This window comes from Anas platyrhynchos, chromosome 1, assembly GCF_047663525.1.
Source record: "Anas platyrhynchos isolate ZD024472 breed Pekin duck chromosome 1, IASCAAS_PekinDuck_T2T, whole genome shotgun sequence".
NCBI lineage: Eukaryota > Metazoa > Chordata > Aves > Anseriformes > Anatidae > Anas > Anas platyrhynchos.
In genome coordinates, this window is record NC_092587.1 from 92,373,496 (window position 1) to 92,389,849 (window position 16,354).

A 16,354-nucleotide genomic window follows, 5' to 3' on the forward strand; every position below is an offset into this window, starting at 1 on the left:
AGGCTATGCAGCAGAAGCAGTCTTGGGGAGAATCTGCCATTGCTGTTTAAAATTCTGTGATGTGAAGGGCTTCATAAAGCGAGGCTTTTCTTGGTTTCTGCTCATGGAATTGTTTAAACAACTATTCAAGGTGGATCAATCTCTCTTTTTTCCTCGTTAATCCCTCCAATAGTTTTTCCTAGACAGATCCTACTTTGTTATTCCTTCCTTGTGAAGAAGCCCAACCATTTTAGTGGACAAAATGAGAAGCAATTTATGAAATAATTATTACAGAGATGTTACCAAGTGGCATTGTTAATGACGATATTATTATGCTGCATTACAGACTTACAAAACGTGACGAGTTGTCATTTCTCAGGGTTTTGGCATTTCCAAAAGCTTCTAGAGCTGGGTTTGCTTGAATGATTTGATCCTCCAAGGTTCCCTAGAAATCAAGGTTGCAATACTATTGAGAAACCTACAGGCCACAAACTCATACGGTAACTCTAACTCAGGCATGCGTTCACTCATAGAGAGAAGCCTCCCAAGGAAAACAGCTTAGCTCCACCCGAGGGTTGGCACAGCATGGAGTGGTTTAACAGCAGAATTGGCAGCCAACTAGGAATGCTTAAAATGCCTCAAATGTTCAGTGGCTCTCTGCTGTTTTGCTTTGTAGATTTGACAATGTATGCCATCTGCATGCAGATGAAATCACCATATCTTTCCGTGTATTGAGAAGTCGCTGGGGACATCCAAGTGCATATGTGTAGGAGAGGGGCTACTGAAGACAGTGACAAGCACTGCAGTGAAATGCATTAATTTTTAAAGCACTCAGAGCTTTTAGTGTCTAGAATTTTTGGAAACGAGAAAGCATTAACCACCACTTGCACAAACTTCAGTTTGCTAAAGAAAACTACAACTGCCTTGGCTTCGGGGAACACTTCAATAGGGGAACCACGCAAAGCAAGATGCTGAGGTTCATGGATGGAATGACAGAGCTGAGTACCATCTTCACATGGTAAAGGTAAAAAAACAAAACAAAGAACAAACAAACAAACAAAGCTGAATACTTACCCCAGTTTTGGTAGCTGGTTGCTGTCAAAAGACAGTAAAAAAAAAAAGTGAGTACTTACAAAAAGGACATCACAGGATATAAACATTGGCAAGGTTAGACATCGAGTTGGGGCCAACATACTAGCAGGAATTTCTGAAATCTTATTTAGCATTCACCACACATCACAAAATAGCCAAGTGCTGCTCCTATCCAGCTCATTATTTTAACTCCCTACTCCAAGCATATGCCTGGTTTTGCTCCAGAGGTGTTCCAGAAGGAACCACAAGATTAACAAACCAGACAGAGAAAACAAGCAAGTACCAGATGGTAAGGATAAAAGAATGTAAATGCAAACAGGAAAGTTTTAGACAATCAGATTGTGCTGCACGTGAATTCTCAGATTATTAGAAACAAGGGCTGAGATGTTGAAGATAAAATGTGACCTCAGCTGAGAAGTTACATGGACAAAGTCTTCCAGCTGCAATATCTGTTATTTGCACATTTTTTTTCATGAGCATGCCAGATTTCTGATGCCATTATGAGCATCAATGTAATTGCACATACAAGGCTGACTCTGGACCACTCAGTCATTTCCTAAGAGAACTTTGCAGACTTCAGATGAATGCACATTATATTTTTGGAACATGAGGTGAGCAAACGGAATCTGAGGCTGGCTGAAGTCTTAGCTTTATACATAAAGTTCATAGGAATCAATTTGCCACAAAAGAGCGTTGAACCTTGAAGTGCAATGAAGCGTAGTGAATAAACTCATAGCAACACAGAATAAAAAGCAACATGAATGCAGTATTCACTGTAACCTTAGCACTTAAAAGCAGAACAGCACTTAACCAAAAGGAAATATAGAGAAGTTGATTTAAAAATCTTTTGTCAAAACATTCCTATTTTAGAGGACAAAAAGGCTTTTCAACAAAACAGACATTTTGATCAAAGCTATGCTTTTGAAGACTGTTTTCCATGTGAAAAGAAATCTTTTTTTTTTTTTAATCTTCATGATCTTCCCAGCATTTGATCAGTTTTAACACATTAAGAAACATTTAGCACTTGACAACTAAAACTCTTAGAAAAAAATATCAGCAACCAGCAGTAGTTCAGAACCAGGAAGGGTTTTGCTGCTCTGCCTGCAGCATGGGAAATTTGGAAGAGCATTGCCTTCCTACCTTCAGGGCTACATGGTTTCAGTAATGCCATTTAGATGCATCAATAACTTTTCCCAACAATTTCTTATCTTAACCATGCCCATTGAGGTCTAGCACATAGTCCAGCACTCAGGATGTAGACTTGCAATGTTGTGCACAACAAATATCTTGGAAGCTTGAAATGAAAGAGCTGCTGGCAGACTTACGCTCTTTTTACCAGGTTCACCCAAGGCTGCCACTGTGGCAAAGTACTGGATGACACGTTTCGTGTTGACAGTCTTGCCAGCACCGGATTCTCCGCTAGGGGAAGAAGGAATGTAACATTAGAGTCGCTCAATCAGCTCTAACCCATTCTTTTGCCCACCCATCCTGTCAGCTCCATGCCCTGCACAGGCTATTCTTACAGTCACTGACTGATTTCTGCAGCCTGTTTTTGGGTCATTCCAGGGAAAATCATGTCATATTAACTGAATGACGAGCTGAATGCCTACAACAACAGCAACTAATTCTTCATGTGACTGCGTTCAGAAATCTAATGCAAACCCACACTACTTTGAGTTTCCTTTAAGTTTTAATAGAAAGGTTTATTAAAAATGTCCAGACTCAGGATCCAACTCTATACAGCTAATGAGTTAAGAAACATACAGGAGAACTGCAGTATTTTGTCAGCATCATCCAGTAGAATATGTGAACTGTGTAGAGAGAGACCTAGCTCTCCATCTTTCATGCTTGACAGTAAATGTGCCTCCTCTTTTCTTGGTCATCTTCCTTCCTGTGGATGTGTCTATTCAATGTTCTTGACTATGTTTTGTAACACGAACAACATTTTGAAGAAAATCTTCTGTGTCTGGAGAGGGCAGACACAGCGAGGACAACCCTGGAAGAAGCTTCTCTAACTGCCTGTTGAGTTGTTTTCATGCCTACTTGGAAAGAACACCAAATGCAGATCAGAAATGGGCCAGCCTCCATCAAACTCTCAGCTATTCCTTTCCAATGGGGCTCAAGGCAGCCATCAGGTGGCTAAATTGCCAATTATTTCACTTGGATCAAGTTCCAGGCAATATAGCTGAGCTTTTAAGGGTCAACTTGTATTTCAATGGGATTTTCAAGGAGACTTTTCAATAGTCTTTTTCTTTTTTTTTTCCCTTTGAAGTTTTTTTCCGCAGCAAAAGAGTCTCAAATCAGCCAAAAGAGAAGCACTTACGTGATCAGCATAGACTGATTCTCCCGATCTGTGGAGGAGGAAAAAAAAAAAAAAGAAAAAAAGAATTGAAGCAAACTTAGTTGGCTGTAGAAATTGCTTGTTATAATTTCAAATCAGAACCAACTATTCTAGAACCAGTCCTGAATGGACAGGAGAGAAACACAGGAAGTAGCAGTGGAAACGTAAAAATAAGCATTATTAGTTCAACCTCCAGCACTGCCAGTTTTTCCTGTACCCTGAAGCCTCCTCTCATGTTTTGTTCAAGTCAGTACTAAAGACCTACAAGTCATGCACATTCCCCTACGTCTAGGAAACAAACAACAAAAAGAAAGTAATTTGCTGTCAGCAAAATGTTGCTTTACTTACTCCTGTGTAGGTCTCTGCTCACGTCTGACCCCTCTGCCCTGCATTATTGCACCAACCCAAGCAATTCTACTACTTGTTCTTGGGCCATTCATCACTGTATGTATGTACTCTTTTTTGGTGAGCCATGCTGCTGAAATCAAGTTTTATATTTTCCCTACTGTTAACGGCCTGAGCAGAAGTAAACATTTATAAGAACGTTTTGCAATCAATATATTACTAAACTAGTTCAGCAAATGCTACCTAGAAGCAGATTCTAGGAACCACTGGGCCTGAATCCCTCTTTCCTGTTTTAATTCCAGACATCCTGATGAGATACATATTGGGCAGCGTGGCCACATTTCACTCTCATCTGATAAAAGAGCATCTTTCTGCAGACACGTCTCTGCCCCAGCACCTTTTGTCCCCTTGCAGCCATGGTGCTTGCCATTTTATGAAAACCAGGCGACAGCAGCGTGTGCCCACACCAAGTCTCTCTGGGATTTATCCTGCAGCCTCACAGGACCCGGTGTAAGCACATCACTGCTGCCCTCTGCTGACAAACTCTTTTTCCAGTGATTGGAGGGCTGGGGCGAGATTCTATAGAAAAATAGCAGAGCTTGCTGCTGCACAGTAGGCGCTCAGACCACACGCGCAGTCAGCGCGCTGCTGATCCACAGCAGGTTCTTGCCAACAATGTGCACGCAGCATCCTCCTTAGCTGCCCTTCATTAACTTCTGAATGTTTGCATCTGATGAGCATCTGAATGAGCTGTTACCAGAACTAGCACAGGGACAGGCAGGGCAAAAAACACAATAATTAAAAAAAAATTACTGATGCAGACTCCCAAGCCCCTGTTGCTTGTTGAGTATCTGCACATTTGGTGCACACTGCAAATGCTGTCACAAACGGCCATCTGGTATCAATCATGTCTGCTAAATAAAGCAAAACTAAATTTAAAAGCAAGGAGCGCCACTTACTACGCAGCATGTCGTGGTATGCGTTATCAGCGATGGAGAAGATGTGAGGAGGAGCCTCTGAGCGCCTCTTGCCTTTGTAGGCAGCAACAACCTCCGACTTATAAACAGGCAACCATTTGTAGGGGTTTATAGTCACGCAGAATAAGCCTGAGTAGGTCTAGAGGGAAACACAAGACAAGGGTGGAAAAAAAAACTTCCAAGGAATAAGAAAGAAAACCTGAGTTAACCCAGCAGGAAGTCATGTTGCGAGCTTTTGATCTGACTTTGAATTCTGGTCAAAATTGTAGCCTTTGATCTGAATTCCTAGAGCTACTGGTTTGCTACTGGACTTCCCATTGGCAATCAATGGTACCAATATGACAGATATTAAGCAGTTTTCCAAAGGGGGAAAATTATTTTCAAGATGACAGCCATAGAGAAACAGCCCCTCCAGATGAACAGAGAAGCAGCAAGGAGACCTCTGTCTGATTTTCTGCCTTTGCCACCCATTAAAAGCCGTTTCCTCTTGAAAACAGTAATTATGAAAAGGAAAAAAAAAAGTCAGAGCTTTTCTGTTTGAACCCTGTTCTTAGGAAGAGGAATCTGGGAGAAAAAATCTCCCATTACTAACTTGATGTGAACACCCTGGGGCAAATTTCAGTTGGATGTTCAAAGAGAAAATAACTTTGTTGTACTATTCCCCAAAGCTTTTTCAGCTTTAGGAGAAATGTAGTTGGCAAATAAATAAATAAATAAAATCTATCTTCATAGTCACTCAGTAGGCTCTCTTTATCAATTAGCTGGGGCCTGAAAGTTCTGAGGAAGAATGAGTTTCAGGTTGTAACATTGGGGGATTAGCATTAGCTGGTAACTTTTCAGGTACTTAGTCTGGGTCAATGCAGAAAACTTTTCAGAACCCAGATATTATATGGGCACAAGAACTACGTTCATATAGATTAATGAGTTCAATGAGCTAATGATTGCAGGTGTCTCCCCCTAAAATAGGATTAGGACCTGCTCCAGAATGGCCTTGGCATGAGTCTTCAGTACTAATTTTCTAAGCAGAAAACCAAACAAATAAAATAAAACAAGCTGTAAATGGTTTAAGCAAGATGATGAAATTTCATTTTCAAACTGTAATGATCTACAAGACAAAGCTATGTTTTAGGCTGTACATGTTTATACAGGGGTTATTAAATAAATAGAGAAGCTATATAACAATCAGAATTTAAATTGGATTCACTCCTCTGATGTAAACCAAAAACCTGAATAAGGATTGGCTAGAAAAATCTATCGATTCTCCTGACTGACTTCAGACACAATTGGATGTAGCAAGCTGAGGGCAAAAGTTTGGCCTCATGAAACCAGATGCCACTGAAACTTATTCTGGTGATAACAGAAATTATGTTAATGATGTCACAGGGAAGATACAGAGCGAGGAAAAAGGCCAGAGCAAAACAAGACAGATGTCAACACTGAAAACGAAGCGAATAAAATTACTGAACTAAAGATAGAAAGGCTTCTAGTTAAAACAAGTTATGCGTGTGCTCTAAAAGCTTGAGGCATTGTTTCTTAACAAGGAAATCTCCATAGCTGGTAATGGCATGGATTAGCATTAGAAGTGGAAAAATAAACTAGGTCTCCTCAAGGTCTTGACTGCTGAAAATATGTCCCACGACACCTCTTTCCTAGACAAGCAAGGAAAAACAGAGCTAGACACAATCTTATCCACTTTTGGCTGTATTCAGTCAAAATCACTGCAAGGAACTTTCCTTTTTCCTACTGAAAAAAATGAGTGAGACCCTCAGTTTTATAACATACCCAAGTTGTAAACTGAATATGAAGATCACATGCTCGAATATCACAGCATTTGAAATGCGTATTTCCAGAGAGACAAAGTAGTGACCCTTACATAAATCATCCAGTTGCTGTAGCGCTTCCTCAGGTTGTACAACACAGATGCTTCATTCAGATGGGTCAGCATAGCCATGTCCTCAATCATGTCAAATTTGGGAGGGTTCATGGACTGCACATCATCTTCTTTTATAGTCATGGTCTGCAAAGACAGATAGAGTACAGCACCACTGGAAGACACTGAGATTTTCTGTCACTTCACACACCTTAGAGGAGAACATATTTTTCCCTGTAGAGGGAGATTCTTTGGCTCAATGTGGTCTATGTACATGATGCCATTTATTTTCACAGACACCAAAAGAATGAGGGAAGTCTAAGATGGAACAAATAAGAAGAGTGGTGATGTAGCTGTGGAGCCATGGGAATTCACTGTCAGCATAGGGTTTTACCTCCCACCTCCTTATTTCTCCCTCTGGGGTCCAAACCTGGACTGGTTGGCCGGATACCTCTGTTCACAGTGCTGTGCACATACTGATGCTCCTTCAGGCACCAGCAAATTCCTATTTTTCCCTTGGCTGTTTCTCATTTGCCATCAGTTACTGAGGCTTCTTGTTCACAGCCTATTTCATGGATGACATGAACCAGGCAGCAGAGCTTAAACTGAGCCAGGTATGTTCTGGGACTTGCTGCTCAGCCCTCATTCATCATGGGTCATACAAAAATGCTATCATACCCGTCCATCTGTTGTCTCGACGGTCACTTTGCCACCACTGGTTTCTGTAATTTCAGCCTCAACATAAGCTTTCTTTTCATCGGGAACCCAACATTTCTTCTTCCCTGTGAAATTAAGGAGACAGAGGGTTCACAGTCTTGAGTCAAATAACAACGTCATGTCCTACTAAGTGAGATTGCTAGGGTTAGTTAAACCCCTGGGACCACAGCAGATCGGCAGTGCTGCGGGAGCTGCGTGCCAAAACAGAAGGTTCAGAGCTTCCAAATGTTGTCTCTCCTTTGAAACTACCACTTGGCTTCCCTAGATCCTCCAAGCACAAGGTGTCACAATATTTCACGAACGCTGGCGAAGCCTCAGCCTTCATGGGAAATCCACAGTCATCATCACCAGCGTGCAGATGGAGGAACTGAGATCCAAGCCCAAATGAAACCATTTGCTAAAAAGCCACAGAGTATTGCTGTTTGAATGAGGAATTCAGCCCATATTATTTGCCTGCCAGCTATCAGATTTAACCTTGTTCCTGCACACTCCTTTGAAGTCTGTCTTGAAAAACAGTAATATTAATAACTCACACCGAGTTATGTATGCTGCTTTTTAGAAGTTTGGATTAGCCATGCTGGACTTCAGATGATTTGTTTTAGCAACTGCTCTGAACAGCATACAGCTGTGGTTATTGGTGATTTTACTCTTACTACTACACCTCAGAGCTCACAAAACCATTTCATGAAAAATAACTTATGGAAAGTTAAAACCTAGCACTGGGCTGCCAATAAAGCATACAAATCAAGCAGAGGTACATGTACAACAGGGACATTTAGTCAGGTCACAGAATTTCTTACATTACAGCAACATCAGCGTGCGACATTTTTCTCCCAAATGGACAAAGCAGCAATCTCTCTTTTAGCAGTGCAGTGCAAGTATGTCTTGTTTCTAAATCTAGCTAATTACTTAGTATGAGTTGATAGATTGCTTCCCTTCAGCACTGCCTTAGGGCTCTCTGTAGCTTTGCAAGATAAGAGAAGATTATTCAAACTTTTTTGAACCAGCCATCTCATCAGCAGCAGCAGCAACAGGGGTTTGCATCCTGCTTTGCTCTGCACTCTCCCAGCTACAGCTACATTACGGATGCAACCCTTGCTGAGTTAACAGGCCACCACCAGCATAAAAAAATGGTGCTGCAACTCACCATCGAAGGCCACAGTTTGTGCCATCATCAGCTCCTTCTCGCTCTTTCGTAGGAAGGGAGCAGCCTCCCCGAATTCCGACATGTCCATCATCTTGGCAAGGTTTCAAGGTGTCACAGCTCAAGGAGGAGAAAGGCAGGGACCCGCTCTAACAAAAAGGAGGAAAAAGTTGCATTTCTTGAACCATGTGATGCAATATGAAACACTCAGCAGATCGTGGCAGGTGGCTGATTAAAGTGACGACTAATTTGAAACAGAAATACCTAATGGAGATTTTGGGCTTTACTGAACCCTTCGCTAAACCCTTGCCTGTCTCAGTTTATTTAAAGCCAGACAGATCCTGTGTGGTTCAAAACCCCCGACACAGGTCGCGGTTATCTCCATGGGAGAATGCAGTCTCCTCTTTATGCCATGAATGGTGCTTAGGAACAGCAGATAAAAGGGACCACTTCAGCCTGTGACTTTGAAAACCATTTAGCAGTGGCTCTGCCTCCTACCAACTCATCTGGAGTGGGCTGCATGCCCTCCAGTGCTGGGGCACCTCCCCCGGGGCCCTGCCACGCATCCTCTCTGGCAGGCACTGTCTTGAAACCGCAGAACAAGAATTCCCTGCTGCGAGCTGTTGCAGAGGCATGCTTTACACCCCCTGGCAAGGCTCCAGAGAGGCATGCCCATGCTCCTGCCGCAGAAAACCAGAGCTGGAGATGGTGCTGTGCCCGCAGTGCTTGCCTCCGATGGTGCCAGACAGCCTGGCAAAAACCCAGGACTCATCCGGCTTGAGTACAGCAGAAGGCAAACGTGCCTGCAATACTCGCACTAAGGCTTTGTTGATTTCCACATTGATCTGAGTTTATTAGTCCAGCTTAATACCTACAACACTTGTTTTCTCAAATGACAAGGCCACAGCATTTAGGAGCCCCTTATCATATAAGAAAGGGCAGGGCACATTCATGTAAGTGAGACTGATTTGCTGGGTTTGTACTGCCAAGCACTAAGGCTGGTTATCCCACTCTTATTTTTAATGTTTGGAAAGCAGATAGCTCAAATCAGTGGCACTTTATATAATGGAATCTATAAACACAGAACTTAAGCTTTAAGGAAAATTTGCCTAAACAGCTATACACGATATTTATTTTTAAGGATTCAAAATTTGACAATTGGGCTGAAATAAGTCTTACTGAATACCACTGAAATGGATAGTTTTTTTTTACTAGGAATTAATTTGATTCACGCGTGCTTTCTATATTAACTGTATAAGTGACTTTTTTTATGCATACGTATGCATACATACACACATACTTATAAAGACTTACACAAACACACACAAGTATGTAAAATATTCAGGGTGCTGTCCAGAGACATCTTAAAAGCTCTGCTGCTAAAAGGTGTCTGTTCCCTTCCACCTCCCTCCCCTGGTTTAAATATTTCAGATATTTTTCTCTTTCAAATCAATACCATTTAATTAGTACTGAAACTGCATAAGTGACCCTAAGATACTACCTTTTCCCTTATTCTATTTACTATGCAATATCCAGAGCAGATGATAAAGTTTCAGGAGTCCTATCAAGACAGACACTGCAGTCTTTTAAAATTTAATTAGATTTCTTCTTAACAAATCTTTGTACAGATACACGATCTTCATCAATGAAGAAAGGTGGTTTTCTTGTTGTTGTTTTATTTATTTTTATTTTTTCCCCTTCTTCTTCCCCCAGCACATTCCTCCTGAGGAATGTAAAGCCCTAATACAGTTTGTCTGCCAAAAGTTTTACATGCAGCCCTCTCCCCCCTGACACAATGCAAGCTTGGGATCTTCTGTCTTGTTGTTATAAAGCAAAAACTTTCTTCTTCATGGAACTAACCTCAACTTTTTTCTTTTCTAAAGGGCCTACCTAAGCACAACTACCAGCAATTATTTTAACATTATCTGAACTGACCAAAATTCCCAACTGGAAACAACTCAAAACTAGCACAGCGAAGTCTGTCTCCCATGGGGAGCGTCTTTAGCTCTGGTAGAGCACAGAAACTACATCGGTTCATACATTTAAACAGAACAGGGTTAAGGCATGTAAGTGCCATTTCACATTAAACATGCAAAAGTAAGAGAAGGTCTTTATCTCTAGGATTCAGGACAGATTCTCACAAGTCCAAATATACACCAAACCTTTTCCATGTGGCTTAGCTCTATTTGCAGACCTCTTAGTGAGGTTTCTCCTGCTTTGACTTTCTGATGTAATTTTGTTTTCATGTATATTTAGAGCTAAGCACTATGTCTAACGTGTTACGATGTAAGGAAGCACTTGCTGCAGCTGGTACAGAATCCCTTTTTCTGCAGCATTTTCATGTGCTGGGAGTTAAGACAGAGGCCAGAGCCCAGGAAGCACATGTGGGGGTGCAGAGGACTCAGCATGGGAAATACACTGCAAGATATGAGAAACTGGAAGTGTTGTTTGGCTTATGGTCATAGGATTCTTTGTAGGAGGTAGTACAGTCAGGAGAGACAAGGCTGAACTAAGGACATTCACTTTCCTTTCAGTTTACTTTGGGTAATAACAAAAAGAGGTAGCCCTTGTACATAAAATTTGGAAGATCCTTGGAAGCACCTGCTCCCTGTAGAAAGCCAGTATTGGGACACAAATTCAAGTGGCACACCCAGGAGCACCAACAATTTGGTGGTGCACTCAAACTTGGAAAACAAGGACCTCATCTTCCTTTTCTGTGGTTGTTGGAAGAGCTACCACTGTGCTGGTCGCTCAGCTGCTATACCAACAAAAGCCATCATTGCCTGCCTTTGAAAGGGAAACCAATAAATCTCCAAGGCTTGTAATTCACTCTAGGTAGGTTAAGGAATTCTTTGAAGCAACAAGCTGTTTATAATTGTGAACTGCACAAATCATCATCTCTTGCAGATGACAGAGAAGACAGCAAGGATGGCTTGTAGGTAGCGGTCAACCATTCCGTTAGATGCATAATTATAACGGACCTGACATTTTCCTAAATGTTTATTCTAGCTGGCTAAATGAATGAACTGAAGTTGAACAGAAAAGACGCACACGTTTGCCATCCTACTGTTCAATCAGCATCCCAGGACAACCAACATAGTGCTATACATTTAGTGATACTGCTACTACTCCTACTACTCCTTAAACCACATGAAAACCTTATCACACCAAAACTATGGCAAAGTGTTAGAGTACAGCCGGCCACACGCATTTAGAAGTGAGAAAGGTCAGTACTCACCTCAGAGAGCACACACAGTGTCACCACTCTGCCTGGTCCAGACTTTATATACTCCCATCTCAAGGTCACCGGTGATGGCTTTTTAAAGGCATCAGGGGTTTTTCTTCATGCCTATATTTGTCCACCGGATGAGGAGACAATGCTGGAGCAGGGAGCGTGTCTGGCTGTGCCCCAGCCCAGGGGGAGGGCAGGAATGTCGGGGGGAGCACTCCTCGCCCCCCGCAGCTCCATTCTTGCTTCATGACTTCATGGAAGAAACTTTTCCTGCTTCTCTGCTGTGTTTGTGCAGGGGCAAGGATAGCTTCTCCACGTGCCTGAGGACTTAATTAACATTGGCTTGGGGAAGGGGGAAATTAAGATTACTCAGATGCAGCTCCCCTAGAAAATAAGAAACAAATCTTGTGCAAGGGATGAGTGACTTTAAAGGGAATTTGTTTATGTGAGCCAAACAGCCTTCAAGCATCAAAGCAAGGATGCGAGTGTTCAAATCCCACTCAAGCATCTTAAATCCCCTTTCTGGGCCCCAGAGAATAAAAGCCAAGCCCATCGGCTCAGGTTTGGGATACATCAGTATTCCACCATTTATAAATGGGAGATGGCGAAGAAGTTTAAGAATTTATTGATTCTGTCTGGAAAGTAAACCACAGATAACAAATAAAACAAGCGTCAGTTTTAGCAAATGCTTTGCTTCAGCAAACTCATTTATGAGACTGAGTGCAGGCAGTGTTTGGCCTTCTTGTCAACTCATTTTTCCTGTAGAACAAGTGCCATAAGTAAGTCAGGACTCATTTCACTCCAGTCCATAAACAGCAAAACAAGCGACACGCGGATTGATTTGCTTTTACCAGTGTGTGTACATATATAGGTTTCCTTTGGTTCTAGCATAAACTGAATATAAAAGCACAAGGGAAAAATAAAGGCTGTGGGCAATGCTTGCTGGCCAAAGGGGAAGAAAACATGTTAGCACTTCAGAACACTCAATTTCAAGGAAGCAAGGGGGAGCAGGAAGGGAGCTTGCCCATAGCTTCATCGAATTCTTAGATAACCACAGGAACAAATGGCTTTGTTTGTGACCTGGCAAGAAGAAAAATATTTGCATACTGAATCTGCTATTTTTAAAGCTGCTGTCCTGAAGACTGGACAGTGACAGGTTGCACAAGCAAAGTAATTTTGGAAGAAATGGAGGGATTTGTGGAAGTGATAGGCTTAGAGATGGGAGATTGATGTGGCAGGTCTGAGGATCTGAGTGCTTTAGTGACTTGTTATTTTTAGTATGAGGGGAATGCAACCAAGAGACAGAGAATCACTACTGCTTCACTAGAGACATGCCATCTTCAGACAGATTTAAGCTGAGGAGAGGGCCTTTTGCTAAAGCTAGGAGTAAGGCTTTCAGTCTTGGTCTGGATCATCTGTAAAAGCAACCAGAGCTTGAGCTGAAAACAAACTGCCTGTGTCATGCCCCAGCACTCAAGGGGCAGTTGTGCTCTTCTTATTTATTACCTTAAATCAACATCACTTCCCACCCTTCCCAGCCTGCTGCTTTGTAGATACCCAGTGCCCTGCAGCATGGATGTGTTTTGATGTTGGATTTAACTCATTGCCTTTTTATTTTTATGTCTGGCAAAAAAGAACAGAGCTCATGATCTCAAATGAAGTGAATAGTGAATGACTCTCTAAAGCTTAAGCAGATGCTCCTGATCATGTAATTGAAAACTGGATAAACTGCATGCATCACCCAGATTCATGGATACCATTAACCTGCTGTCAGGTCTAAGAATAAGATTATTTCATGCTGTGAGGATACAGCACGCTGATGCTCTCTCCTTCTAGTTCCTTTCTTTTACTACCAGCAGCTTTAATTCCAAACACAATATTCCCATTACCACCTACTTTGGGGAGAAGGCGGCATCTTTTGCAAATACTCTGTTATCACTTACATGTTTTTTGTTCTGTAAGTATTCAGCTTTTATCAGTCCTGCACAAACACTACAGTCTCTCTCCCACGCCTCCTTTTTCTTTTTAGGGGCTGCAAACAACTGTTTCTGCAGCTGATGCCAAGGCACTTCCAATGTATATGCCACTAAAAAGGAACACAAGATCAAACGTGATCAATTTATTTTCCTTGCTGGCCTGACACAAATTGGCACTACACACATTATTCCTGCCTTTCTGGAGTTTATTAGCTTTGTTTTAATAAGAAGCTGAATTCACTGAACATTTTCCCTAGATTAAATTTGTAACAGTGACAACCACAGACACTTGTCTCTCGCAGAGGCTACTTTTAGAAAGGTTAATGCTGGTCACCGTTTCTGGGGAAACAAGGGCCTTTGATAAGAAGTGCTTGTGACAAACCTATTTTTAATGACATTACATATTAGAAAAGAATGCAATAACATTTATCAGCTCTAGACACAGATAGTGTCAATAGTGTGGTTTTATATAGTAAAGGTGACACCTGGGATCTGCAAAAGCCTAATTATGAAACCCATTCTATTTTATTAGAAAAAAGCAACCAGCCCAGTGTGTTCTGACAAAGTTGGCCTTTAGACTACCATCAATAAAGCAAGCTCTGTAATAAACTGGCACTCCTGAAAAGCCAGACCGACGAGATACAAGAACACTAGTTAAAGATACGGGTGCTTGGAGAAAGTGTCTTCTGAATCATGATCTTCTGGGCTGCTCCCTACGTGAGCAGACAGACTGTCCCCTCCAAAGATATCAGAGCTTCTTATTCACCTCTAGTTTTTTTGGTCATTGCTCCTTGCTGATATTTCACTCAGTTTAAAGAACACACAGGAAGGAGTCAAAATGAACTAGTTGTGTGTCATTTGAAAGAAAAGGCCATCCATACAGGTGTAAGGAAGACACGAGCATTGCATCCAGCAGCAAATCCAGGCCCATTCTGTAGCAGCAGATCAGTTTTCTCTTGTGAAGAATTATATTGCCATTATTTAAGCTGCTGATGCCCCAAAGAAAAATTGGAGGGGGAGAGAAACTTAGCTTTAAAAATAGCTGCACTCTGCTACATCTCAAGAAAGTTGGCACTAAACAGTACATTTAAAGTATGTTTATGACAGGAAGATTAACATTATTTGGACAGGAAACTTCCCAGTTTGTGCAAGCCTTCCTGCTCCAGTGCAAGTGCGGGGCAGTGGGCACAGACAGCTGCAACCTGGAGGGGGAGGAGTAGCTCCGGTTCATACTTTTTTCAGAATAATCATTTAAAGTAGTTTTTTCTATTTAATTCCTTGCTGATAGCTACTGTGTGATCTGAAAGCTTACCATTGATAGTATAAAGGAAAGCTAAGTTTCTCCATGGAAAGCACCTGCTGTTATGCCAGCGTGCCAAGGGAGATAATTTCTAAGCCAGAAAAAAAAAAAAAACAAAGCTCAAGTGCCTTTTGAACCACTGAAATCCATGATCTATTGCTCTCGGTATGCAGACTCCTGCACCAGAATATCTTCTCCTGCATGAGCAGCCTGAAACCACCACCGGTGGTGGCAGAAGCCAAACGCACAAAAACGCAGGAGGTGAGAAGCCAGACTCGGGAGCATTGCCAGGCTTCCCGCAGGGCTCTGCTCCCACCCCTGCCAAGATGAGCAACCTCTGAGAGCTGTCACTGGTGCCTCTGCCCCGCTGACACATGGTCATTATGCTATCTTCAGGGCGTTTGAATAGGTCAGGGCTCTAATGGGGGAGTGCAGCTTCTGGGAGTGAGACTGACAGTGCTTGGAGAGCGGATTACTGGCGCTGATAAATCAACCTTGGGTTGACTTGCACACCCCAAGAAAAGTAAAAGGGTGAAAACAGTAAGGAGCGAGCCTAAGTGAATAAATGGCCTAAGATATCTGGCTGTGGAGAGGTGCGGGGAAAGGGAACAAAGGTTTTTGTCATGTGCTTTCTTATACCTGTCTCTAAAAGCTGGCATTCCTCACCCCGCCACACAAAGTTTTCAGTCTTCACCAACCTCGAGCGTCCCACACTGCCAGTTGGGTCGGAAACTAAGCAACGGCGCATTTGCAGAACTGCTCTGCATCCTTTGCCCAACTTCCACATATCTCAAAAGCCTTTCGAGAGTTCCCCTCCCCACCACTCTGCGTTATCTGTAACCACTGGGGAAAAGCAGAGAGTTAAATGCCTTAATAATGTATGTAAGTAGTTCAGGTTAATCTTTTCAGTACTCATTAACCAAGCATTTATTTGCACAGCACTTCATTAGAATTACCGGAGCCCATTCACCAGATTGTGTGCTTCTGAAGTTTCTAGTCAGAAGTGCTTTAGCCTTGATGAAGGCAGAAAAGAAAAAAAATAATCCATAAACTTCTCTCTAAAGTTTGTATTACGCAACCTGGCTTGGAAGATAGGGTGCAGCCAGCCCGTGACTACGATGTAATCTCTCTGCTCAAACAGTCCGAAAGCACGTCAACATGCAGCATTGCCCTAAAAATACCTGAAGGCCTTCAGACAACATATTCCAGCTCTCAGTGCCAAGCTCCTGTAAGACAACTTGCCTTTGTTTGTCCTTTTCTACATTTCAGCCTCAAGCATTTAAAGCCTGCCTTTTCGAGATTGGCAAAGATAGGCACAGACCTGTTTTTGCTGCTGCAGAGGTTGATTTTTCAGAGGTGAGGGGGAAAGAAAGGGAAATAT

General features: G+C 42.2%; 1 protein-coding gene across 1 annotated transcript in view; it reads right to left on the reverse strand.

Annotated features, from left to right (window-relative positions):
• The window catches only part of LOC101802274 (myosin-7), a 49,309-nt gene extending 37,457 nt beyond the window's left edge, over positions 1–11,852 (reverse strand). The window contains exons 1-9 of the mRNA XM_027449464.3: positions 11,704–11,852; positions 8,469–8,614; positions 7,283–7,386; positions 6,608–6,751; positions 4,717–4,873; positions 3,395–3,422; positions 2,397–2,490; positions 1,054–1,074; positions 332–424 (exon numbers count right to left, since the gene is read on the reverse strand). Of these exons, the coding sequence (XP_027305265.2) occupies positions 332–424; positions 1,054–1,074; positions 2,397–2,490; positions 3,395–3,422; positions 4,717–4,873; positions 6,608–6,751; positions 7,283–7,386; positions 8,469–8,559 (732 nt within the window). The 5' untranslated portion in view covers positions 8,560–8,614; positions 11,704–11,852. The remainder of the gene's footprint in view (positions 1–331; positions 425–1,053; positions 1,075–2,396; positions 2,491–3,394; positions 3,423–4,716; positions 4,874–6,607; positions 6,752–7,282; positions 7,387–8,468; positions 8,615–11,703) is intronic.
• Positions 11,853–16,354: the final 4,502 nt, after the last annotated feature.